Below are 27,813 nucleotides of genomic sequence, written 5' to 3' on the forward strand. Positions count from 1 at the left end.
TAAGTAAGATACAAGAATGTGATTACAGCACAGGGATTACAGTCAATATTTTATAGTAACTTTAAGTGAAGTATAACTTTAAAAATATTGAGTCACCATATTTTATATCTGAAACTAGTATAATATAGTAAATCAATTCTACTTCAGTAAAAGGAGTTCCCATTGTGGCAGAGCAGAAACAAATCCAACTAGCATTCGTGAGGATGCAGGTTCGATTCCTGGCCCCACTCAGTGGGTTAAGGATAGAGCACTGCTGTGAGCTGTGGTGTAGGTTGCAGACATGGCCCGGATCCTGCATTGCGGTGGCTGTGGCCAGCAGCTATAGCTCCAATTCTACCCCTAGCCTGGAATCTTCCATATGCTGCAGGTACAGCACTAAAAAGCAAAAAGAAAGAAGGCAGAGGAGGAAGAAAGGAAGGGAGGGAAGGAGGAAGGAAGGAAGAAAGAAAGAAAATTCTACTTCAGTAAAAAAAGAAAGAAAACATTTCTAAACTTGAGAAAATGTTAATAAACACAGCATGGTTGTTGTGCAACCAAAGATTTACTTCGAAGAAATTGAAAGAACGAAACTTGGAAAGGGAATTAAAAAACACAATTTGTAAACCTCATCTCCACCCTCCAAGCCATTGTCTCCATCAGGATAAGAAATAATAATTTTAAATTATAGTATACTACTTGACATTCACCAACTGGTAATTTTTATTTGTGTTATTATTAAAGTCCCAAGAGCCTATTCATTCAGTCATTGTCATTTATTAAACACATATTTACTGAGAGATGCTGCTAAAATATTTAGACAGAAAAACATCTTTCTCAAGAAACTTATTCTTAGACCAAAAAAAAAAAAAAAGGGCAAAAAAATCAGATTTTCCTCATATTGGACAAGCAATATAACAAACCCCGTTCAGGAATTCCCATTGTGAAATTCCCAAGTAATCCAACTAGAATCCATGAGAATGCGAGTTCAATCCCTGGCCCGGCTCAGTGGGTTAAGGATCCAGTGTTGCCATGATGAGCTGTGGCATAGGTCTCAGACGCAGCTCAGATCCAGCATTGCTGTGGCTGTGGCACAGGCTGGCAGCTGCAGCTCTGATTTGACCCCTAGCCTGGGAACTTACACATACCTCAGGTGGGGGCCTAAAAAAAAAAAGAAAGAAAGAAAGCCCATTCATAATGCCTAAATCAGATAACTTGGATATGAAATAGTTGGGGCAAAAATAGAAGAAAAAGCCTTATACTTAGCATAATATCTAAAATTATAACCATACCATCCACAATTCTTGGCTATAAATAAATGTTTCACAAAAGTGCTATGAATCACCATTAAAACTACTTAAAGAAAGGGATTTCACCCCAAATACAACAGTTGAAATGGAATCACATGGCCATAAATTTGAAGTTTTATTTCCTAACCCAGAGCTGGGAAGGAATGACAGTTTGGTAGGTAGAGTGAGGAAGGTCATGAGACAGACAGGAGCACTAGAGGAATTAAGGCTAGAGGTTGGGTGGAAAGGGGGGTCTGGAGAGCCAGAAATGGGCATGAGGGTACCAACCTCAGAATGTGCGTCCTGATGTACTGAATCCCAGAGGCTATCCAGATGAGGTACCAGAGGCAAGCCCTAAATGCAGGACATGTGCCCCACACCTAAAATTCCACTGAAAGCTCAGCCTGCCTCCTGTGCCTATTCCCAGAACTCTATCCAGATGTCCTCTCTATATAACTCACTGGCAGAAGCGTGGGAGCCATTCCTGACATTCTCTCACCCTCACTCAACATCCTGCATTATTCATCATGTCCCTAGTTCAGGCGCCTTTAAGTGTCTTCCTGATCATCTTTCCTTCTTCCCACCTGTCCCTGTCTCCAACTTCCCCCTTCCAGGTCTTTTGCCACCTCCAGCCTATGAGTATCCCAAATAATAAACCTGAACCATGTACCACTAGGATCATGTTCAAAACCCTTAACAGAGCACGGAATCCCACTCTTTTTTGTCTTGTAATGTAGCTAGTGTAAAGCTTGTGTGGCTAGAGCTTGCTCAATCACTTGTACTTCCTTTGTTAATATTGTCCAAAAATCCCTGGCTTCTTTACAATGATATTTTTAATCATTTGTCTCAAATTCTTTAAGATTTTTATTTTTTCTCTTATAGTTGATTTACAATCATTTGTCTCAACTTCTAAGCCTCATTTTTTGTGCTCAGAAATTTTATATAGGAGGAAGGGGTATATTTGTCAGTATATTTTTTCGTAGGTCAAAGATGCGTTCCTAGGTTATTCTTCTCATACCTCAGCCAAAGACACACCATATTTGCAATCCCACAAGGTTGGAATTATTAATACCCGTAATTCCTACAGACTGATTTGCCCTGAGACTCTGGAGAGGCAGTTTATCTATTATTAATTGGCCTTCTGGGAGTTCCTGTCGTGGCGCAGTGGTTAACGAATCCGACTAGGAACCATGAGGTTGCGGGTTCGGTCCCTGCCCTTGCTCAGTGGGTTAACGATCCGGCGTTGCCGTGAGCTGTGATGTAGGTTGCAGACGCGGCTCGGATCCCGCGTTGCTGTGGCCCTGGCGTAGGTCAGTGGCTACAGCTCCGATTAGACCCCTAGCCTGGGAACCTCCATATGCCACAGGAGCGGCCCAAGAAATAGCAAAAAAGACAAAAAAAAAAAAAAGAATAATTGCCCTTCTGCACTTTGCAAGAGGACTTTTCAAATAGAACATCCAAACCAGAGCAGAGCTTCTGTGACTCCACACCATCTTGTAAAAGTCCAGCTGGTATATATGTTTAGCCACAACCAAAGCCCAGCCAGAGGCAATATAAGATTTTTAAAGCTCCTTTTATTTCAATATCTGACCTAAGTATGTAATGCCCTCAGCTTTCATTACAATGTGTATCAATCTTCATGAGTCAGAGAGAAAATGTTGAGACAATTGGAAAAGTGGTATAATCTCAATCCCTAGAGGGCTTTTCCTGCTTCAAGGTCATCCCCAAGGTCTACAAAAGAAGCTCCTTGCTCACCCAACACATAGCTTAGGCATTTGGCAGGGCAAGGTGAGTCCTGGCTATAAATACATAGAGACAGAAGAGTGGCCATGAGTTTCAAACTTTAGTGTGCCTCAAAGTCACCCAGACAGCTTGTTCTAACACAGATTGCTGGGCCCCAGACCCAGAGTTTCAGTGTCAGTGAGTCTGAGGTGAGGGCTGAGAATTTGCATTTCTAACAAATTTTCAGGTGATGCTGATCGTTGACCACTTATTCACTAATTTCCCAACCATTTACTGAGTTCATACTATGTTCCAGAAACTCTCCAAGGAACTGGGCATACAAAGCTAAGTATTACACAGTGGGGCTGCGTTACAACTTTCATGGGCTCTAGGCACTTTTTTCATGGGTCCCTTTCTCTGTTAAAAAAAAAAAAAATTAAAAGTTTTATTTTGTATTAATGTAAGAACAAATATCCTCAAGCTGGATTATTATATTTATCGTTATTATTATATTCATTATTTCTTCTGAATTTAAAAAAGAAATTAAAAGTACCACATTGGGGTATACAAACAATGGTGGGCCCTGGGTACTGTGTCTCCTGTGACTTATGGCAAAGTCTACCCTGAGACAGTCTCTGCCTTCCTGCCTTCTCTCCTGGATAATTCAGTCTGAAAAGTATTCGAAAGGGCTAAGCAAGATAGGTGGGGTTGATAGGCAGAATTCCAGGGTGTGGGGGCCCTGAATGGTAATTATGGAGAGCTTCCAAGTGGGGGGCCTATGGTGATGGGGTGAGGAAGGCATCTGTGCAGAGGGGCAGTGACAGCAGTGAAAGGTATTAGCATCTAAGCAGAGTGAGGGGGGATCAAGGGTCAGGGATACGGTAATGAGAGCAAGGCAGGATAGTTGACAGTTGAGCAGATCGCACGAGGAGGATGATCCCACCACTCAGGGTAGGCTGTCGAAGCCAGAGTGGAGTAAGGCAGATGTTCACGCAAAGGAGCAAAGGTGGTGGCAGTGGCTTTACCCAAAGCCAACGAGGGTGAGGAGAGCAGCAGAAGAAACAGGCTGGTTCGAGGCATCAGGGCCCAAGTAGGATGAGGAGGATGTCAGCACAGCCCAGTGTAGGATGTCAGAGCCTGAGCAGCATGGATCAAGGGAAGCACTGCCAACCTGCGAACAACGTGCTAACAGATTTGATAAATAATGATAACAGATGACAACCCAATAAATAAAGCTAGGAATCCATGAGGCCATATTTGATATAAATAAATTCATTAACTGATTAATAAGAAGAGCTTTTCCTTACAGCAGTATGCCAACTAATAAATGTAGAATGAATAAGTTAAATTAGAAAACCACTACCTGGCAATCATCATCATAATACTGATTCAGACAAGAATAACCAATGGATGGTAAAACTGATGAGTGAATGTTTGATGCTGAATGGGTATTTACACAGTCTCAAAGTACCTCTCACTAGTTATAAAGGGAAAAAGAATACCTTTACAAGAAGGAAGTCTGGCAGATACTCTTAAGTGATCAAAGGGAACATCACCATTAATTAACTGAAATTGTACACCACCTATTGGAGGCAATGACAAGACCATCATTTCTGTGATATTCCTCCCAAAAATGAAATTTTGAAAGCATGACCTAGGAATTCCCATTGTGGTGCAGCGGAAATGAATCAGACTAGTATCCATGAGGTTTTGGGTTAGATCCCTGGCCTCGTTGCTGTGAGCTGTGTGTAGGGAAGCAGCTGTAGCTCTGATTCAAACCCTAGCCTGGGAACGCCATGTGCTATGGGTGCGGCCCTAAAAAGAAAAAAAAGAAGAAAAAGCGTGACCTAAATCTAATTATGAGGAAACATCAGAATCAAACTGAGGTACACGCCACAAAAATGCCTACTCTGTAATTTAATAAACTGTGAGAGCCCTGAAAGTCAAGGAAAGACTCCTCTACTTTGAAGAAGACTAAAGAGACATGACAACTAAATGCAACACGTAATCCTGGACTGGTGCTTGAAACTTGAATGTGTCTGCAGATTATGTGGCAATAATGCAGCAACGTTATTTTCCTGATTTTGATGGTTGTGTGACTGTTATATTGTAGGATATCCCTGTAGGAACACAGTAAAATATTGGAGGGGAGGAGGTGACAGGGTATTTATGCCAGCTACTTCCTCTACAGTGGATCAGGGGAAAAAAGGTTACTACACTATTCTTAAGTTTGAAATTATTTCAAAATAAGAAAAATTAAATTAAAAATCTTTCAACATTTATAGGTAAAGCCAAGGACGACAGAATTTGTAACTGAACTGTGTATTCCCTGAAAGACATTTGCTTTTACTGATTTACAGTATTTTTAACTCAATTTTTTTTTCAGGGCCACACCCAGAGCATATGGAAGTTCCCAGGCTAGGGATCGAATTGGAGCTACAGCTGCCGGCCTACACCACAGCCACAGCAACACAGTATCTGAGCAGCATCTGCGACCTACACCACAGCTCTCTGCACCTCCAGATCCCTAACCTACTGAGCGAGGCCAAGGATCAAATTGGAATCCTCATGGATACTAGCAGGGTTCATTACCACTGAGCCATGACAGGAACACCAAGTATTTTTTTTCTGATATAAAAATATGGCTCCCATGTGCAAAATTAATCTACAGTATCAGAAGTGAGGATTTGATTACCCTGATGGGAGGATAATGGGGAAATAGTGACTAGAAGAGAGTGGTGAGGAGTTTCTGCAGTTCTGGTATTGTTTCCTGATCTGGGCTCCGGCTAGACGTCCTTTATGTACTCCCTCATGCTGTACACTTAAGATTTGTGCTCTTTTCTATATGCGTGTTATACTTCAATAAAATGTGAATTGAAATGAAAAAAAGACATAGTCCCTAATATTTAAAAATCCACAATCCACTATAAACATGAGATGATGACAACATTGTCAGAACTGCATATATAACACTCACAAATTAATAGTGAACCATAAAACTAACCCAAAAAACTCCAAATTTGTAGTTAAACAGGCATTCAAGGGAGAAGGTCACTTGAGCCCAGAATAGTCAAAAAATACATTCACTGATTCTGCAGGTCATCTTCTCATGCAAAAAATGGTAGATAGATATCAAGATCCAATTTTACAAAGTTCCTGCTGTTGCACAACGGGATTGGCAGGGACTCCGGAGTGCCAGGATGCAGGTTTGATCCCTGGCCCAGCACAGTGGGTTAAGGATCTGGCATTGCTGCAGCTGCAGCATAGGTTGCAACTGTGACTCAGATCTGATTCCTGGCCTATGAACTCCATATGCAGTGGGGTTGCCAAAAAAGAAAGGGGAAAAAAGATCCAATTTTGCGGCCCCACTGTTACTGCTGTCCTCCAGTAATGTGAGGCAACATTCAAAGATTTTTATTATAAAGGGGCTTAGCCAATATGCTTTAACAGTTATGAGCATGTCTAAGTGAGCCCTCATGGTGCTGGTGTCTAAACAATAATGACAGCAGAATTCCAAAGGATGGGGGTAAAAATTCGGAGCCCTTCTACTCCTGTATGATGGATGTAGCAGGGATGAACTTCCTATGCAAATACCATTCTAAGCGTAACAGCCCTTTCCTCCTCACCAAGGAGGAGTAATTTCCACCTAGAAATTCAAACTCCCAAGCACATGGACCCTTGCTGCATAGACCAGGCTCTTTACTCCACACAACAGTTCTGCCTCCTCTTAGCACTCCTCAGACTTTAACCTGGGGACCTTGCTAAAATGCAGCTTCAGACTGTGAGAGGGGGTGATTCAACTTTCTAACATGGTTGTGCCAGAACTGCTGGCCAGCGGCTTCACCTGGTCAGCCAGGTGTTGGAGACCAGCCCTCATTTATTCATCCACTTGCTTCCCCTTGGTGGAAAAGGGTTCAGCCTCATAGCATCACCAGCTCACCATGTCTCTGGCCTCCAGTTCATCCATCAATACCAAGGCATCCAAATGTCCATCCGCTCCCATCTACTGCCAATGGGGAAGACCCTGGTGCTCTTCGGAACTGAGCATCGGCCTAAGACTTGCTTGAAGTGGAACCCTGCTTCAAATCCCAGATTCCTGGAGCTGAGGGATGAAGCCCAGTGTCCTGGAATAAAACCCAAAGGGTAACAGCTGCATTAGTGAGACATTTAACCCAGTCTGGAATAGTCCTTGAGATTTTTTTTTTTCCCCCTTCATGAAGGTCTCTAATGCTTCTTTCTTGACAGGAAGAACTTTGGGGAAGTCCCCCTGATTTCCCCCTGCTGACACTGGTCTGCTTTAGTCCCTTGACCTGTGTGGGCTTTCTGAAGTCTCCGCCACTGCAGACCAGAGAGGATCTCACTTTCTATTTGCCCAGGGTGAAAGGAAGAGAGGAAAACCTCCACCCACTTGAGATAGGCTTAGTCTACCTTAAGCCTGAGTCAAAGGGGATGTCATTCATGATCATCACTTCTCAGCTTTCTTTGCCAGACTAGTGTTAGGAGGAGGGGCTAGGGGAGAGTTTAACCCAGGAGACCTGGATTTCAGCTGTGGCCCTGCTTTAGCAGTGGTTCTGCCCTAGCTATGACGACAAATTACTTATCGTGTCCTCACCTGGGTTCTCTAATCTGTACTATGAGAGTTTTTAAGTAATTTCTATTCCTCTAGAATATAAGCTCCACGAGAGTGTCACACTGCAGAATAAACATTCAGTCAATACTTTATCAAAGAATAAACTAAATGAACCTGTTCAGAGATCAACTTCCCTGCCACATCCTCTCAGCCTGTTTCTTGATCTCAGCCACAACCAGTGGACAGTTTTGGCCTAGTTCTGACAGTGCTCCACCTCAAGACCAGCCCTGCAAGTCTTTTTGCTTTCCGCTTTCATGTCTGACTCAGCCTCACCTCCTCATGACCTCAAATTCATCAAAAAAGAAGGAACTATTTACCTCAACCTCCCTCAAAAGTTGCTAAATGGTCCATGACCTCAGAGTGAGCCAACAGAGCACGTTAATAAACATTAACCATAGAAAAGATTAACAAATTGAACTTGTGTTTGTTAACTGATGATAAAAAGACATCATCAAGGGAGTAAAAATGTTAGCCACGGGTTAGGCGAGTGCATTTGCAGTATATGCATAAAGTAAATATTTGTATCTGGACTCATATCAAGAATACATAAAGAACTACAAGAAATCAGTAATAAAAAAAGACCAACAACTATTCAATGCTTTTTTAGAAATGGGCAAAAGCTTAAACAGCCATTTGACAAAACAGGATATCCGAAGGCCAATGAGTATATCAAAGTGTTCAGCACCCGTTAGTCATCATGAAAATACAAATTAAAACTACAATATGATACAATGATACCCATTCAAAATGGCTATAATTTATAAGGCTGACAGTGAGTATAGGCAAGCATATAGAGCAACTGTAAGTCTCATATACTACTGGTAGATGTATGAATTGGTACAATCACTTGGGAAAACTATTTGGTCATACCTACTAAAGATATGCATTTTTTCTCTCTGACCTGGAAATTCTACTCGGATACATACCCAAAGAAATGAGTGTTTATATTCACCAAGATACACACAATAAAGTACGTAGCAACTAGTCACAAACCAGAAACAACCCAAAAGTCCATATGGTAGAATGGATAAAAAATTGTGGTATGGAGTTCCCATTATGGCACAGTGGTTAACGAATCCGACTAGGAACCATGAGGTTGCAGGTTCGGTCCCTGCCCTTGCTCAGTGGGTTAATGATCCGGCGTTGCCGTGAGCTGTGGTGTAGGTTGCAGACGCGGCTCGGATCCCGCGTTGCTGTGGCTCTGGCATAGGCAGGTGGCTACAGCTCCGATTGGACCCCTAGCCTGGGAACCTCCATATGCCGCGGGAGCGGCCCAAGAAATAGCACAAAAAAAAAAAGAACAAAAAAAAAATTAAATTAAAAAAAATTGTGGTATGATTCATCTAATAGAATACCATAAAGATATAGAAAGAAATGAACAAATACTATAAAAAAAATGAATGAATCTCACAGATGTAATCTCAATCAAAGACAAATACCAAAGATTATATACTGTATGATGCCATGTAAATGGAGTTCAAAAAAGGTAAGATTTCTATTTATGGTAACAGAAGTCAGAGTAGGGTTACCTTTGGATGGTGTGTTGACAGGGAGCCTTCTGGGCTGCTAGAAATATTTGACAGCTTTATCTTGGTCATGGTTCCATAGACGTATAAATATATAAAATCCATTGAGCTGTACACTTAAGATCTATACACTTTACAAGATGTAAGTTATAATTCAATTTTTATAGAACTGCCAGGCTGTCTTAGACCACATGCTCACCCCTGGATCAATCACTGTGGCCAGAAGTACAATAACTGGCTTGGGCCTGGGTCCTATGGCTCATTCCTAGGGCTGGGGATGGAGCCCACCCAGACCAAGAATGGATAGAGAAGGAAATCTGGTGGCGTTTCTAGAAGATAGGAATATAGATATTCTCAGAGAGACAGGCAACTAATTTCCAATAGTCAGGATGGAGGTGAGCAAGGGGACTGGGGAAACGCTGTCTTCAAGAGGAGAGAGAGAAAGAGTACAGACTGGTACACTCCGAGGAACCTAGCCACTGACTTTCCAATTCCAGTTTCCAATTCCAATTCCTCTTGGTCCTATGAGTGAAGCTATACTTTCCATTTTGGGAGTCTGTAAGATTCCCCTGTATCTCTAGGGAACTTTTTATTCTTTTTGGTCATCTGGTACTTTGTACCTCCTTCTCTTGTTTGGGGAACACTAGTCAGATTCATTTCCACTGAGCCACAATGGGAACTTCAAATGCTGTTAACATCTTAAACCTAGCCCTATAGTTCTTTCATAGAGGGAGACCCATTTTGTTCAGGAAAACACCATGATAAATCACTTGGAGGAGAAGGCAGAGATGAGACTCTGAAGTTTTAAGACAGCGATAACCAAGACTAAAACCTGGAAGGTGAGGTTGGAGGAACCAGAGTCCCTTAATGGCTGATTTCTTACCCAGGCTGGCATCATCGCAAAGAGCGTGAGGACCAGGGACAAGTCTCCCCTAGCGTCTTCGCCTCCCTCCTTCAGGCACTACTCCACCCCCTCACACCTGCACATGTGCTCACACTCACACACACAGACACACACAAAACTCCTTTTCAGGAGGAAAGCCCCAAGCTTCAAATGAGTAGAAATCCTACGAAGCAAGTTTTCTTTCTTCCACTTCATCCCCTGAACTAGTTTCTAAAGGAACCTATTTCTATAAGGTTTAAGTTATTTGCAATGAGATATATTACCTTTGTAACTGGATTTTAAAAAAATTCTTTGAAAAATGTTGAAGAATCTGCTCCGTCATTCGAGCTCCAGAAAGCCATCCCTAAACAGCCTTAAATTAGGTGCCCCTCTTCTGAGCTCCCAGAACACCCCCTCCATACCTATGCTACCAGCTGAAGTTATCCAAGCGTTCCTGTGCATTGCCTTAAGCAGGCATCAAGCTCCAGGCAGGGAGGTGCCCTAACTTCCTCAGCCAGGTATCCCCAGCATCTCAATTTATAGCTGGCAGACAGTACCCTGCCACTGATGGATCTATGACTAAATCTGGACATCTCCCCAGAAGAAGGGCCCTCAGCAAGGGAGGGGTGGGACCTGAAATGCTAACCCCCCCCGCCAAAGAATGGGTTCTCAGACAGTGCCCCTTCCAAGGCCCAGAACAGTGTTCTTACTTATTACATCCCGGAAATCCCCTGGTCGGGGGCTTTTGGGGTGACATCCAGTATGTAAATACGCAGGGTTGGGTCCTGGTGAGTAGCAGCGACAATGCCCTGTGTGAAAGTTCCACTGGCAGCAGAGGGCTCTTTCATTAGTCATTTCAATGCACACAGCTGTTAGGAATCTGGCGAAGTTTGATTTGGCTGGGGGGAGTGCATTTTCCACTCGTGGGCGTCTTGAAAACTTTCACAAAGAAAGAAAAGAAACAAAAAAAGAGTCAAGAAAATCATCATAGTTCAAAACGGGAAGCCAGAAATTGAAGGCAGAGATGCTAGGGCAGCAAATACAAGGGAGAGGGGCCTGACCATCAACCAAAGACCCAGGTTTGCCAGGCCCTGCCACTTCCAGGTTTGCAATGGCCTCTGGCATGTCAGCCTCTGCTCTCAGGACCCTCTTTGGTAAAGAGAGATATTAAGGCCTCCCTGGGAGGTGAGAAAGGTTCACTGATTCAGTGAGTGTGAAAGCAGCCTGGGCCGACTGCCAGGCAGCATTCAAAGGTTAGCATTATTTGCAGCCCCAGAGGCAGAAGACAGAGTTCACAGAAAAGAGGAGATGAATGCTGGGTAAGAGGCCCTGATTGAACCAACTTCCATGCCTCCCTGCAGCACCTGCAAAACACCCATGGGGAGAAGAGAGAACAAGAAGAAGCAGCTCTTCTTGCCATGGTCAGGATGAGGCCAGGAGTAGACACCACTCATGTCTCTGCTATCATGGACTGAATGGATCTTTTAAAATATGTTTTAAAAATAGATACATTTCTGACTCCACTGATAACATTTTCCTGGACTCAAGCCTCCCTGATTTTGACCTAAATTTGTTCATATTTAAGGTGAAAAGCTGGATCCAAACACAATTCAGCATTCCTGAGCTTCCTTTCCCCTGCTTTGGAAACCTGTTTATTGAAATGAGCTGCATGCAATAGAATATAAGTGAAAAACATATTTTTTTTTCTTTTTCCTTTGTCTTTTCAGTTCACTGTTTGGATTTGTGTTTTCCCTGCCATTGTGATAAAAGCTGAGCAATACCATGGATTTTCTAGCCACTCTTAGGCATAAAACAAAGAGGAGCTTTCCTTTGTCTTGGCCTTTATACAACCAGTCCAAAGTAATAATCAGTACCCTACTCCATGCAAAGCTGCCCTCTCTGGCTTTTTTCTTCAGTTTTGGAAACTCACTGTACAGAGGAGGAGAGCATGGACTTCACCATTTTCCCATCTTTACTTCCCCTAGTCAGCTGCTAATTCTCAACCTCAAGTCTTGGGTGAAGGGGAATTACAGGAAAAGGCACAGTTGTTCATGGCTTTTACCATCAGGACACAGCCTTAGGGTCCTCTGGATTCTGCAAATTTCAAAGATGCACTTTCCTCTGTGGCAGCTCTAAGGCATGTTGCAGTAAGATTATATGGCCATCAGGTGGCAGTAAAGGTCTTTTTTTTCTAGTCAGAAGTGCCTAACACGTTGAATATGACCACACAATCTCCTCAAAATGCTAAAGTTCCTGAAGAAAAGTTAAATACACTTTCCTTCCATTTAAAAATGAAGCAAATGAAAAATACCTGAAACTTCAAACATCAGACCAGTATACACTAAATATATTAAATGATATTGACACTCAAAAATTCAGTCAGACTCCTGAAACTTCTCCTAAGCCCATCTGCACATGTCCCTGTAAAATCTAGCTTTAGCAAAAAAAAAAAAAAAAAAAACCTTGCTAGGTCAGCATAACCAGAAACACCGCCCTCAATATCTGATCAGGTTCCTCATCCTTCAGAATTCTGAGGTAATGTCTGATCATCCTGGCTTACTTTTAGCAAGACTCCTTTCGGTCAACTTAGCCAGATTCCTCCTGACCCCTGGTGTTGCCTCTTAGTAATTTTCCATACACTGACCCCTATCTGCTCTTTGGCTGTAAATTCCCACTTGCCCATGTTGTATTTGGGGTTGAGCCCAATCTCTTTCCTCTACCACAAAATCCCACTGCAGTGATCTGTACACCTAACATAATTGTCCTGAATAAAGTGGTAAAGATGCTTTACCATCTTTAACAAGTGTCAGTGAATATCTTTTTCTTTAATAATACCCTAAGGAACAAAGTTTTAAAGAAAATCTCTCGAGTAATTTAAAAAAATGATATAATTTTATAATTTTCTTCCTCTCCCAAGGAACACAGCACATAATTCTCAATCTGATTCCCAGACTTTGCTTATAATTTACAATACCCTAAGGAACAAAGTTTTAAAGAAAATCTCTCAAGTAATTTAAAAAAATGATATAATTTTATAATTTTCTTCCTCTCCCAAGGAACACACCACATAATTCTCAATCTGATTCCCAGACTTTGCTTATAATTTACCTTCCCTAAATTAGAGTCAGTAACTTTCATTAAGGGCTCTCTGTAAGACATACTGCCATTAAAAGGCCTTTTGGGGTGCTGGAGCTCCTTACTGGGCTGTGGCTCTGCTGAGAGGAAAATAATTCTCAAGGACCTGACTCTAAAAGCAGTATACTAAAAAATTATTGTTTATCTGAAATTCAAATTTAACTAGGCAACCTGTATTTTTATTTGGTAAAACTGGCAACCCAAACTCTATTTTCATGGATAAGAAAACTAAGCCTCCAGGAAGATAAGTAATTTGACCAAAGCTAACACCTGGTTAGCAGTGTCACTGAGCTCTGAATCTGAGACTCACTGAACCCTATTCCCTCCATATTATATTGTCCCCTCCTTGTCTGCCCAGGAAGCTCTCCTCATCAGCCAACTGCCTCCACCTTCTGGTAAAATAATCCTTGTTACCACTCCCATCTAACTAGAAGAAAACTTTCCTTCCCAGCCAAGAAGGATTCACTGAAAGATGAATCCCCATGACTAATTTTCCCATATCTATCTTCCTTGTAAATTTACCTCTTTTAGAAAAACAATGAAAACCTCCCTCATTTTTTTCATGCCGATATTTATGTTTCCGTAACTCTAGACTGCCTCAGGAAACTGAAATGTAAATACAACAACCCATCCTGACTTGTGCTTCTGGTTTAAATTACCTGAAACATAATACAGTAATTTAAATCTAAAGAGAACCAAAAAACTGTAGTGTCACTGCATTATAAGGATACCACATGTTCGGTACTTCCTTCTGTTGTTGTTTTTTCTAGTCATATCTTTCTTTGCTTTTTAGGGCCACAACCTCAGCATATGGAAGGTCTCAGGCTAGAGGTCAAATCAGAGCTACAGCAGCCAGCCTATGCCACAGCCACAGCAACGTGGGATCTAAGCTGCATCTGTGACTTACACTGTAGTTCATGGCAACACCAGATCCCTGACCCACAGACAGAGGCCAGGGATTGAACCCACATCCTCACAGATACTAGTCAGATTTGTTTCTACTGCGCCACCATGGGAGCTTCCTAGTCATGTCTTTCAGTACTTAATAAGTCTAACCATCTTGTGTTTTACTGAAGGATTTGTTGTGCTATGGTGAGACTCTAACAGGATAGAATACCTTCACAAAGTCAAGGTTAACCTCTAGCAGAAAACTTTGGCAACAAAGGGACATTTAAAGGAATTTATGCCTGTCAAGTTCTTGAAACAGTGCCAGACAAACAGTAAGTGATCAGTAGATGTGAGCTAGTGTTATCTTTTTTTTTCCTTTTTTTGTGGTCACACGTATGACATATGGAAGCTCCCAAGCTAGGGGTTGAACCAGAGCCACAGCTGTAGGCCTATGCCACAGCCATGGCAACACCAGATCTGAGTCACATCTGCAATCTACACCACCATTGCAGCAATGCCAGATACTTAACCCACTGAACAAGGCCAGGGATCAAACCTGCATCCTCACAGACATTAAGCAGAGTTCTTAACCCACTGAGCTACAACAGGAACTCTGAATATTATCATTTTTAACACCTGGGGACAATACTGATGATCAGATCAGGAAGTAGTTTTATAACTAATACGTCATAAACAATGCAAAAAGAGGTAGGAATAATAGTGGTTCTAGAAGCAAAAAGATAAGAATGGAGAAAAGTCTATTCACTCATTCAACGTTTAGTAAATGAGTGTCATGTGCTAATTCTGAAAGGCTGAAGAGTTTGGAAAGAGAGGCAGGTCTTTATAGTATGATAACTGTGCAATGAGAGAGTGATATCCCGTGCAAGCATGGAAGCACAGACAAAGGGAACCAAGGCCAGTCAAGTGGGTCAAACAAGGGTCAGAAAAATGGGCTACAGTCCTCAGCTGCCTTCTACTGGGGCAGTAAAGCTGGCCAGGCTAAGGCTGGGAAAATGGTTCATTTCACACTGAAGAAGAACACTAAGTAAAACACAGACTTAAAGCAGCAGAGTATGTGCAGGGGGCTGAGAACAATGCAGTTTCCCTCTCCCTTGGGAAATCAGCCAATACTAACCAATACATAGTTACTAGAACCATATACAACCAACCATGGTCCCCTGTAGAAGGAAGACCAGATAAAAGGCTTTTCCCAACTTCAGCCAACCTGAGCAAGAGGGCAGACACCACCAGATGAGAGATTTGGTGATTTGGAGAAAGGAGTTTTGTCTGCTTCATATACTGACCACTGAAAATGTTGTTATATATTATATCTTAATTAACTATATAAATATCCCTGGCCACCAAAAGAGATCTAACCAGTACTTAAGTCTTCCACATTAATCCTCATAACCATCGTAACAAATTTTATTATTCCCATCTTACAAATGAGGAAACGGATTCCAAAAGAGATTTAATGATTTTTCTCAAGATCACAACCAGCAACGGAAAGAGCAGGATTTGAACTTCAGTAGTCTGCATAATTTTATTTCCCTTTCTTTCCACCTCTTGAATTAAAACACAGGCTTCTAGACCCTGCTTGTCACTATCCACAATAGCCAAGACATGGAAACAACCTAAAGTCCATCAATAGATAAATAGATTAAGAAGATGTGGTACATAAACACAATGAAATACTATTCAGCCATAAAAAAGAACAAAATAATGCCATTTGCAACAACATGGATGGAACTAGAGATTCTCACGCTAAGTGAAGTCAGAAAGAGAAAGACAAATACCATATGATATCACTTATATCTGGAATATAGTATACAGCACAAATGAACATTTCCACAGAAAAGAAACTCATGGAGAACAGACTTGTGGTTGCCAAGGGGGAGGGAGAGGGAGTGGGAGGACTGGGAGTTTGGGGTTAATAGATGCAAACTATTGCATTTGGAATGGATAAGCAATGAGATCCTGCTATACAGATAGCACTGGGAACTGTGTCTGGTTAATTGTGATGGAGCTTGATGGAGGATAATGTGAGAAAAAGAATGTGTGTGTGGGGGTGTGTGTGTGTGACTGGATCGCTTTGCTGTACAGTAGAAAATTGACAGAACACTGTAAACCAACTATGATGGAAAAAATAAAAATCATTTTTAAAAAAACCCTGCTAGTATCCCACCTCCTTGTAAGCTTTCTCTGACCTCCATCATAGCCCACGGTGTAGCCTTTCATATGCCACGTACTTGATAATAGTTTGATGTTTTATGATGATAATGACTTGATGATTTTTAGCAATGGTTGATCTGTGTGGGTGCCTTGTAACCACTAGGAACAGAGCAACCATGGTGTCCTGGACTCAGGAGAGAAGTCTTGCAGGCACAGCTAGGCTTTGAGGCCGATCTTTTTTTTCTTTCAATAAATTTTATTATATTTATAATTGTACATCCATCATCACAACCCATTGAGGCAGGTCTTGAAGAAAGTGGAAGCTATGAATTGGCAAAAGCATGTGGGATAGGAAGGGGAGTATCCCACGCAATGGAGAAGAAGTAATTTGTACAAAGGCACAGAATCAAAGTAAAACAAAATTACATCCACCTTCCAGGTCTCTGGCTCTAACACTGTGTTTTGCCAAATCGTTGATAATTGGAAATAGACAATTCTGACAGAAGCATCTTTGCACCACTCCTTTACGCCATACATATTTGGGGGTGTCTTTTATAGGCAAGGCTCTGTGGGAGGCACCACGATGAATTAGACACAGACCTGCCCTCACAGACAATGTGTTCACTAGGAAAGACCTATACATAAATATCTGTAATAAAATGTATAAAGTAGAAACAACCATAAGCATGGTATGGACTGTTATGATTCATTAGAAAAACCTGCAACTTCCAGGTGGGGATCTTTCTGATGGCTTCCTAGAAACAATGATGTTGCTGCTAGCCTTGCAAGGATAGGATTTGCAAAGACGAAGATGGGTTCTAGGCCATTCCAGGAGGCAGAGGAAACCAGACACAAAAAGATAGCAAGTTAATCACTGGAGTTCCCGTCGTGGCACAGCAGAAATGAATCCGACTAGGAACCACGAGGTTGTGGGTTCCATCCCTGGCCTTGCTCAGTGGGTTAAGGATCTGGTGTTGCCAGAAGCTGTGGTGTAGGCCGCAGATGTGGCTGGGATCCCGAGTTGCTGTCGCTCTGGCATAGGCCGGCGGCTACAGCTCTGATTAGACCCCTAGCCTGGTAACCTCCATATGCCACAGGGGCAGCCCTAAAAAGGACAAAGGACCAAAAAAAAAAAGATAGAAAGCTGAGAAAGTTCAAGGTCCAGCAAAGAAGAATGAGGAGTTTGGTTTTACTGCAACATTGGAGATAAAAAGAAAAGAGGGAGAAATTAAGTTGCAAACATAGTGAGACCTTATGGTAGAGTGAAAAGAACATGAAAGTTAAGAGTCCTAGGATAAAATTCCCATTCTGCCATTTCCTGCCTGTGTGACCTTGGGCAAGTTATTTAAATCTCCTGAACCTCATCAGTAGCCACATCTGTAAAAACGGGCCAGACAGGTAGGTCCCCAGCCATGCAATAATTTGATGTCCCTTCTATCTGATATTCTTTAACTATTGATTCCGCTTTTTTCCTTGCTTTGTAGGGCCGCACTCGAGTCATATGGAAGTTCCCAGGCCAGGGGTCGAATCATAGCTACAGCTGCCAGCCTACACCACAGCCACAGCAACGCAGGATCCAAGCCAACGTCTGCGACCTACACCACAGCTCAGAGCAACACCACATCCCCAACCCACTGAGCAAAGCCAGGGATTGAACCCACATCCTCATGGATACTAGTCAGATTCATTTTCACTGCATCACAATGGGAACTCCCCCACTTTTTTTTTTAAAAGAGGCTGAGCACTAGGTCAGATGGAGACCCTTGCCTTTCCTCTGAGCAATTTCCCCTGCCTCCAAGCAATTTTAGTGTTCTAGCCAGCCAGCCAAACAACACCTTGTAGTAAATCTGAGTCTGCTCACTTTGAATGTGTTCAGACCTTCAGTGGGAGTTCCTGGTGAATTTGATAACCTGTATAGGCTGTAACTTTGAACTTCTGCTCTTCTGCCCTGACCCTTGGCTCAAATCTGCTCAACTCTGCTCACAGAATAGCTGGCTATAAGTATTAAGAATAGCTATTATTATCCTTGATGGAAAAACTGAAAGAGGAGAAACTGAAGTCGTGGAGGCTGCTTAGGAGGTAATTTAGGAGGACGACTGCATAATCCAAGAAAAGACTCTGAAGACCTGAAGTAAAAGAACAGTGCTGGGAATAGGGAAGAAAGGATATGTTTAAAAGCTCTCATGGAAATGGGATCCCTAGGACTTAGCAAATAATTGACGTGTGAGATGAAGTAAAGGAAGAGATTGAAAGTTGGGCTCTAGGAGGATGTTAGTGTCATAATCCAACTAGTGAAGAGGGGAAAAGGAGCAGATTTGGAAGAGAAGTCAATGAATCTATTTGGAACACATCCAGTTAGAGGCCAGTAATAGCACAACCAGACAGGAAAACATCACGACAAAGATTCTCTTCTTGACCAAACTCTACTCAGATGCCCCTGAAGTCTCTTCTCATGTCCAATTCTCTGCATGGTCCGATTTTAGCAACAAACCTGCTCAGTCGGTTTAGCCAGAATCCCCCATCCTCCATAGGGGATCACCCTCAATATCTAATCAGGTTCTTTGTCCTCCATAATCAGTAGGTGACATCTGGTCACCCTGGTCTGCCTTCGGCAAGAATCCCAGTAGGTCAGTTTAGTTAGGACCCCTCTTACCCTTGATGTTTCCTCTTAGTAATTTCACATCCACTAACCAACCTGCTCCTCCCCACTTGTCCTTCTATTTGGAAATGAGCCCAGCTTTATACTCAGATCTCTTTTCTCTTATTGCAACAGTTTTTTCTAAATAAAATCTGTTTTTACCACTTCATGTCCAGGTCTGGTTTTTCTTAGCAGTAGTTAGGAATTCAGCCTTTTCAAAGGAGAAATCAGAGGTGATAAAGTATTAATGCACATATGGCATTTTGTGTCTCCACACCACCAGCAGAGAAGTTGAGCCAGGTGCTGTGGCTAAATCATGGACTGTTTCTACATTCTACACACTTCTGTTCTCTTTTCTGTTAATATCATTCTTTGTAAATCTCCCGGTGAATTTTCCACTCTTTCTGACTCTCATTATGGGGGTGTGATAGGCAGAATAACAGCTCCCAAAAGACATTCATGTCCCAATCCTTGGAACCTGTGAATATATTACCTTATGTGCCAAAAGGGTCTTGGCAATGGTGAGTAAGTTAAATTTTTTTAAATGAGGGCTTTTTCTGGATTATTCCAGAGGGCCCAGTATAATCTCAAGGGCTCCTACAAAAAGGATAAAAGACAATCAGTGAGAGAGAGAAGTTGGAAGATGCTAACAGCCTGCTAGCTTTGAAGATGGAGGAAGGGACATGAGCCAATGAATGAAGGCAGCCTCTAGAAGCTGGACAAAGCAAGGGAGAAGATTCAGTCCTCAATGCTCCAGAAGGAATACAGCTCTGCTGACATTCATGCTAGCAAAACCCAGTTCAGATTTCTGGCCTTTGGAACTATAAGATAATACATTTTTATTGTTTTAAGCCACTTCTTTTGTAGTAACTTTTCATAGCAGCTATAGGCAACCAATAAAACAGATGTAGGGAATGGGCTAGTCCTCATTAGCACGTGAGCAATGAAAGGTTGTGGGCAGATAACTTTTAAGCACAATTGATGGGTGGTTGGTCTACAGTAGTTCTCAGTAAGAATGAGAATGCCTTGCCCTCTCTAGGGAATATGGGGAAAGTTTGGAAATGTTTTTGTCACAACTGCAGGATGTTACTGGATATTACTGTCACGACTGGATATTACTGTCAACTAGAGACCAGGATGCTATTCAACATTCTACAATGCATAGGAAAGCCCCCCCATAACAAAGAATTGTCCAGTCCAAAATTTCAATAGTGTCAAGATTAAGGAAAAAATTGAATCTGATTCTGACCAAACCTCTAGATCAAACTATTAATGTATTAATTTACAGGAAAGAGAAGGTTCAGGATCCTGTTAAATAGCACCCCATGGATCCAATTAGAGAAATCTATTGGAAAAAGTTATGTTTTTCAACAGATTGTAAGAGTAATAAAAGACAAAGGGATATGGAACAGGGGAATCTACGGGATAAGAGACAAAATAACCAAGTGGAATACATAGACATAATTTGGATCCTAATTCAAATTTATTATAAAAAATGCACACACGCATTTATGAGACAACTCTAAATATTAGCTAGACGATTATGGCATGAAAGAATTATTGCTAACTCAGGTGAATTATTTGTGTCAAGGTAACTTTTTTTTAAAGGAGTCTGTATCTATTAGAACTACATGTTGAAATGTTTACAGATGAAACAATGTATCAAATTTCCTTCAAAATAATACAGGAGAGGGGCTGTGTGTGAAACCAGATTAGGCCATGAGTTGATCATTGTTGAAGTTGGTGAAGGGCACATGGGAGTTTATGATGCTATTCTTTCTACATTTATATGCTCAAAATTTTCCATATTAAAACAGTTTAAAAAGATTACGAAAATGTTTCTATTTTAAAATGTCTATTTTTCAGAGAGAGAATGGTCCCTCTCCCTTTCCTATACGCCCTCATCTCTCCAAATGATCTGTCACATTTGCCATGCTCAGAAATGTGCGCCTAAGCAAAATCAAAAAGAAAACATGGAGTTCCCGTCATGCCGCAGTGGTTAACGAATCCGACTAGGAACCATGAGGTGGCGGGTTCGATCCCTGCCCTTTCTCAGTGTGTTGAGGATGCACCGTTGCCCTGAGCTGTGGTGTAGGTTGCAGACGCGGCTTGGACCCCATGTTGCTGTGGCTCTGGCATAGGCTGGCGGCTACAGCTCCGATTCGATGCCTAGCCTGGGAACATCCATATGCCCCGGGAGCGGCCCAAGAAATGGCAAAAAGACAAAAAAAAAAAAAAAAAGAAAGAAAGAAAACATATGCAGAGTTCACTCACCATTTGTCAGGTGCCGAACAGAAAATATCCCAGTTTAGAATGTGCGGCATTCACTTGTAAAGAGAGAGAAGCTGGGAGGGGTGCTGTTGTTTACTAGATTCCCCTAGTTTTCTGTGGCTCTTGGAAGGAGGAATCCGTACTCAAAAGGCTGAAACCCAGTGCTTAAGCACAAGCTGGGCCGCCACCTCCACCTCCTGTGGGGAAAAAGACCTCCTGGCTCATCCACCTTTAAACCCCCACCACCGAGCACTGTGCAGCACTTGGTGGGCACTCTGCAAATGTTTGAGGAGGGAGGAGGAGGATTTAGCAGGCTTTGTTTTTAAGCAAGCATAAATAAATGTTTTGTGGAGTGTTAGCAACATCCTTCAGTCCTAATCAGAGAGTTTCCTTTTAGAATCACCACAACTGCAAAGTGACCTCACCAGCACAGACGCAGGGCTCCCCATCTTAGCAAGAAGTTTCAGGGAGGTGCTGGGCTGAGGCTGTCAGCTGCTGCTTTGTCAAATAAATCCTATACCTAAAATAACTACTCACACAGGCCCACTCAAGTGCTACAATTTTATTTTTAACCTTTATCATAGTCCTCAAGACAGGTGTGGAGGGCCTTGCCCACAGCCGTTGAGTCACACCTGAGCTCACTCCACCCACCCCTCCTGCTCTCCGGCTAGGGATCTACTCCCATAGAGCACAACCGCTGCACAGCAGAGAGGTGATAACACTGCATGATATACTTAAAAACTTGCTAAAAAGGTAGATTTGATGTCACGTGTTCTTATTACAAAAATAAGCAAACATATTACATAACTAAGTAGGGTGGGAGGAAACTTTTGGGAGGCAATGGGTATGTTTATGGCACATATGGTAATGGTTTCACAGGTGTACAGTTACCTCCAAACTCATTAAGTTGTGTTCATTAAAAACACTTGACCCTTGGGAATTGTTGTTGTGGCGCAGCGGAAACGAATCTGACTAGTATCCATGAGGATGCAGGTGTGATCCCTGGCCTCATCAGTGAGTCGGGGATCCAGCATTGCTGTGAGATGTGGTAATAGGCCATAGGCCGACATCTGCAGCTCTGGCTCGAGCCCTAGCCTGGAACTTCCACATGCTGCGCGTGCAGCCCTGAAAAGAAAAAACAAAAAATAAATAAACACTTGACCCTTGAACACAGGTTTGAACTGCCCAGGTCCCCTTGTATGCAGATTTTTTTCAATAACATACACTACAGTACCACATGATCAGTACCACACCATCAGTGGCTGAGTGAATCCACCAACACAGAGTTACAGATAAGAAGAAACCAAGGATTCAGAAGAACCACCGATACGGAGGGCCAACTACAAGTTATCCCCTGGGATTTTCAGCTTCCCAGGGGGTCAGTGTCTCAACCCCTGAGTTGTTGAAGGATCACTGTAGTTTTTTGCCTATCAATCATACCTCAATAAAGAAGGGTTGCTGAGCTTGCTATTCAAAGGAACCTGGGGTCAAAGAAAACAGAAGGTCTCCAGAGAACTCACTACTCAGGTAGCATTGAAAAAGGACAGCCGGCCAATCTGAATGGTCTTCATTTACCCAGCTGGATATCTATCTATTGTATACAAATATATCTCTTTTTTACTGAGGGTGCAGGATTCACAACTGCTTTCTTAGCATACTTCTGCCAGTCACCAATCTTTTTTACATTTTTATGTTTAATGTAAATAACTTTTTAAAAGTTTTCCACTTTGCCTGTGTCAAGAGCAGATGTTTTGAAAGAGCACAGTTGTGAAAACAAACATGTGATGGCCTAAGGAGTTAGGAGAGAGAATGCCAAAGAAAACACTTCGCAATGAGAGGGGAAAGTATCACGGGGAAGAGGACAGAACAGGGGTTTCGCTGCCTTCCTTACGTTGCTTGTTATGAGAACAATTAACCTGGCACTCACATTCCCTAAGGGATTCTTTTAAAAAGTGGACGCAGAGTAAATAGGACTCCATAGTTACAATAAAGAGCTGATGGAAGTGTTCGCAGCAGGAACCGATATCATACTCTATGAATAATTTTACAACATATGCAATCTCAACATTTATGTATTCTGTCACTTCGGTCAGAGGTAACTCAGGCAGTGTATTTAATCCTAAAAAAAATTCTCCAGACAAGAAACTCTTTCCCTAGAGCCCAAAGAGCCCACAAAGTCCTACCTTCTCAGATTCTCAAAGCTCAGCTGGGGTAAGGATAATTGACAGGCAAGCTTAGACCTACTTTGAAATCTTTTGCAAAATGAAGAATCCATTTATAATGCACATACCAGCCCTAAAGGGATGTTTGAAATCTTGCCATTCATCTTAATAAGATTTCTTAAAATGCTATTTAGCCAGTAATTATTTTTAAGTTTTCCCCACTTGAAGAGCTAAGAGCTAAAGAGCATATTTTACATATATATATAGTCAAATGAATATTTCTTATTTACAGACAAAGTGGATGAATTAAAATAGTTGTTTTGAACTTTCTTTAGAGAATACTTTTATTATATTCTGAATATCTTCCAATTCAGTCTTTTTTTTTTTTTTTTTTTTTTAAGAAAATGTTGAGTTCCTTAAATAGCAACCTTCAAATTAGGTTTGAAATTCAGAAATACCGTGGTGCCTTCCAGGTTGAGGTTCTTAAAGGTCTTTACCTTCCTTCTTGAGTAAGATGCTGGGTAATGGAGGGTGCTTTCAGCATCCTGAGGCAGGGATTGTTACAAATGCAATGGAAGAGAAGCCTTGCTCTGGGCCCTGCTGGGGCCTCTGACCAGCAAAGAGAAACACTGTCTTCTTGTGACATTATCGGCCCTTAGCTACAAAGGGCCAATTCATCTATCTTGAGTGAACCAACTTCAGCTGAGCTTTCTCCCCAGGGGGAAAATTGGCTGCTAAAAAATTCTTTTTGCCAATGCTCGCTTTCTGAATAAAGTACTCACAGTTGACAGATTGCTTTCACATGCATTACCTTGTTTGCTGTCCTCCACTGAGAGTATGCCATGGCCTCAGGATGCCTGGCATACAAAGAGCATTCGGGACCATATCCAGATTTTGACATTTGGTGAAGTTTGGAGTTGAGTTTAGATCCTGGCCAAATGCTTACTTGCAGGTGACCTGGGGACATAACCTAACCTTTGAGCACCTCTAACCCTCACAGTAGAAAAGGCTATATGAGAAATATAAGGTAAGGTAATGTATAAAAACATACACTCAAGGGTGGTTGCTCAGAAAAATGTTAGCTTCCTTGTATACAAGGGCCTCCAGGTGAGGACATACAAGAGCTAGAAAAGCTGGGAATCTTTCCATGGGAGGCAAATTTGAAAAGGAAGACTTCTCAACAAAAAACAAATGCTGGAGAGGGTAAGGAGAAAAGAGCACCCTCCTACACTGTTGGTGGGAATGTAAATTGGTACAACCACTATGGAAAACAGTATGAAGGTACCTCAGAAAACTAAACATAGAACTACCATATGACCCAGCAATCCCACTCTTGAGCACTTTCCTTGGAAAAAGATACATGCACCTTTAAGTTCATTGCAGCACTATTCACAATAGCCAAGACATGGAAACAACCTAAATGTCCATCAACAGATGAATGGATCAAGAGGATATGGTACATATATACAATGGAATACTACTCAGTCATAAAAAAGAACAAAATATTGCCATTGGCAGCAACACGGATGGAACTAGAGACTCTCATACTAAGTGATGTAAGTCAAAAAGAAAAAAAAAATGCCCACATGACATCATATATCTGGAATCTAATATACGATACAAATGAACTTTTCCACAGAAAAGAAACTCATGGACTTGGAGAACAGACTTGTGGTTGCCAAGAAGGAATGGGATAGACAGGGAGACTGGGGTTAACAGATACAAACTATTGCATTCGGAGTGTATAAGCAGTGAGGTCCTGCTGTATAGCACAGGAACCTATATCTAGTCACTTATGATGGAATGTGATGGAGGATAATGTAAAGAAGAATGTGTATATATATGCATGTGACTGGGTCACTATGCTGTACAGTGAAAACTGACAGAACACTGTAAACCACTTATAATGGAAAAAATAAAAATTAAAAAAAAAGAAAAGGGAAGCCTGATAAAGGAATCTCTCTCCAGCTTCCTACAACCTGTGATCAAGGTCATGGAGACACATAAGAGGGAACTGGAAAAGAGCCTGGCCCTTGCTCTGTGCTGGCCATGGAGAGGCCTTCCTGGACGAAGAAGAATATCAAGGTGCCATCATTTTGTGCTCATTTCCCTGGCCGACTTGTTCTCCTCAAGCTTCACTTGTGACCAAAGATGTCTCATGAACATAGGGTTGGCATTGAGCTCAGTATGGAGCTCTGGGGTCAGATAATGTATGTGACAAGAGCCGCAGAGAGAAACAAGAGGAAGGTGGCAATGCCTTAATAGGGCCTGCAGGAAGTGGGTGAAAGGAAGCCATGCGGATTGATAGCTAACACCTAACAAGGTAAAGGAAGACAAGGCCTGCACAATGATACACTTGCTGTATAATCAATGTAAAACAAAACACATTTTTAGAGGTGATAGGGGTTGTTTCCCAGTGAAGAACCCAGTCCAAATTGAGAGACCAACTCTCTCTCAGATGCTCTGCCGAGTTCAAGGCAATTGGATCTATATTAGAAAACTGAAGTTGGAACCAGTATTAGAGATTGAGTTGTGTCCTCCCCAAATTCATATGTTGAATCCCTAACCCCTCAACGTGACCGTATTTGGAGACAGGACCTCTAAGTGGGTAATTAAGGTGAAAGGTGGTCAGTCTAGAGAATTGGGGGTGGGGACTTAATCCTATAGGGCAGGTGTCTTACAAGAAGAGAAAGAGAGACCAGAGAGTTCCCTCTGTACAGAGAAAAGGCCATGACAGGACATGGCGAGAAGGTGGCCATCTGCAAAGCAGGAAGAGAGACTCACCAGAAACCAACTCTGCTGACATCTTGATCTCAGACTTCTAGTGTTCAGAACTCCAAGACAATGATTTCTGCTGTTTAAGCTACCTTTTTTGTGGTGTTCAGTTATGGCAGCCCTAGAAAAGTAATATACAGGAAATTTTAATGACATTAGCTTTCCTTATATTTTCTTGTGTCTAATTATGACATTATGTGCTCATTATAAATGTTACTGTTAGATCTAGTTGCCTTTTTTTTTTTTTTTTTTTGGTCGTCTTTTTGCCATTTCTTAGGCCGCTCCCGCGGCATATGGAGGTTCTCAGGCTAGGGGTCGAATCAGGGCTGTAGCTGCCAGCCTACGCCAGAGCAACAGCAATGCGGGATCCAAGCCGCGTCTGCGACCTACACCACAGCTCACCGCAACGCCGGATCGTTAACCCACTGACCAAGGCCAGGGATCGAACCCTCGACCTCATGGTTCCTCGTTGGATTCTTTAACCACTGTGCCACGACTGGAACTCCAGATCTAGTTGCTTTTTAGTTCCTGCTGAGCCTCATAAATTACCTTGCAACATTTTCTCTTCTTTTTGTACAAAAGATCACTTAGGAGACCTGGTGGAATAATAGGCGAGTAAGCAAATAATAGATGTGCTGCAACAAAAACAGGGTATTTCAATGCAGCCAAGTTGATCATTAACCTTTCACCTTCTTTTATCACCAAGTGTGGAATCAGTAGAAGATGCTAATGAGGCTCAGCATAGGAGTGGGAGTGAAAGATGGGTGTGGGTAGAGACAGGGTGAAAGACCAGGAGGGTGCTGGGAGGGGTGGGGTGGGAGTCTTCACACTACTTATTAGTTTTCTAAAAGTTACAATTTAATATTTATTCATGTATGCTGTGGACTGAGTTGTATTCTTGCAAAATTCTTAGTTGAAGCCCTCACCCCCAGTGTGGCCGTAATTGGAGTGAAGAAACAATTATGATTAAATGATGTCATAAGGGTGGAGGCTTGATCCAGTAAGATTAGGGAACTTATTAGTGGAGACATCAGAACTCAATTCTCTCTCCCCACCAGGTGAGAACACAGCAAGAAGGCAGCCACCTACAAGCCAAGAAGAGAGCCCACACCAGAAATGGAATCCACTGGCACTTTTTTCTTGTGCTTGGCTGCTGATAGGTGATCTCAAGGCCCCAGGAAGGCTCTGACTGACAACAGTGTCTTTGTTTGCCTGAGATAGAGTCTAACCTGATCAATTTACGTTGGGGCTTTGAGCCATGCCATACCAGTTTTGACCTCTGGAGGAACCAGAGACTAAAAGCTAGTCTTTAGTCTCTAGTCTGTTTCTGGAGGGGATGGAAACAAAGCCAGCCATCAAGCTCTAATTAAAACTCTGGATACCGAAGGCCCTGGTGATCTCCCAATAGGCAATATTTTGTGAGTATCATCACGTCACGCATCAAGGCCAGAAGACAATGCCATGCATGACTCCGTGGGGTGAGGACAACCAGAACCCATGTTTGGGCCCCTGCCAGACACTGGCCTATGCATCTCTTTCTTCTGCTGATTTTAGTCTATTTCCTTTCACTACAGTAACACTTTAATTATAAATATAGTACTTTCCTGAGTTCTGTAATCACCCTTGTGAATGATCAAACCTAAGGGTGGTCATGAACAAGCTCTTTAGGTTTTTTCTTTTTTAAAGATTTTAACTTTGGTTTTTTTGGTTTTTTGTTTTTTTGGTTTTTTTTTTTTTTTTGGCTTT

General features: G+C 42.1%; 1 protein-coding gene across 12 annotated transcripts in view; it reads right to left on the bottom strand.

Moving 5' to 3' along the window:
- TNFSF4 (TNF superfamily member 4) overlaps nt 1–27,813 on the bottom strand; it is a 322,273-nt gene that overhangs the window by 241,046 nt on the left and 53,414 nt on the right. For 9 of the 12 annotated variants that reach the window (XR_002346951.1, XR_002346943.1, XR_002346944.1 and 6 more), the window contains exons 4-6: nt 26,077–26,188; nt 10,737–10,965; nt 6,928–7,111 (exon numbers count right to left, since the gene is read on the bottom strand). Coding sequence is in view for 2 of the 12 variants with exons in the window: in XM_021102255.1 (XP_020957914.1) it covers nt 6,954–7,111; nt 10,737–10,965; nt 26,077–26,188 (499 nt within the window). In the remaining 10 variants the exon portion in view is untranslated. The other 3 variants (XR_002346950.1, XM_021102255.1, XM_021102254.1) reach the window with 3 other exon arrangements.

Source organism: Sus scrofa, chromosome 9 (genome assembly GCF_000003025.6).
Source record: "Sus scrofa isolate TJ Tabasco breed Duroc chromosome 9, Sscrofa11.1, whole genome shotgun sequence".
NCBI classification, from domain to species: domain Eukaryota; kingdom Metazoa; phylum Chordata; class Mammalia; order Artiodactyla; family Suidae; genus Sus; species Sus scrofa.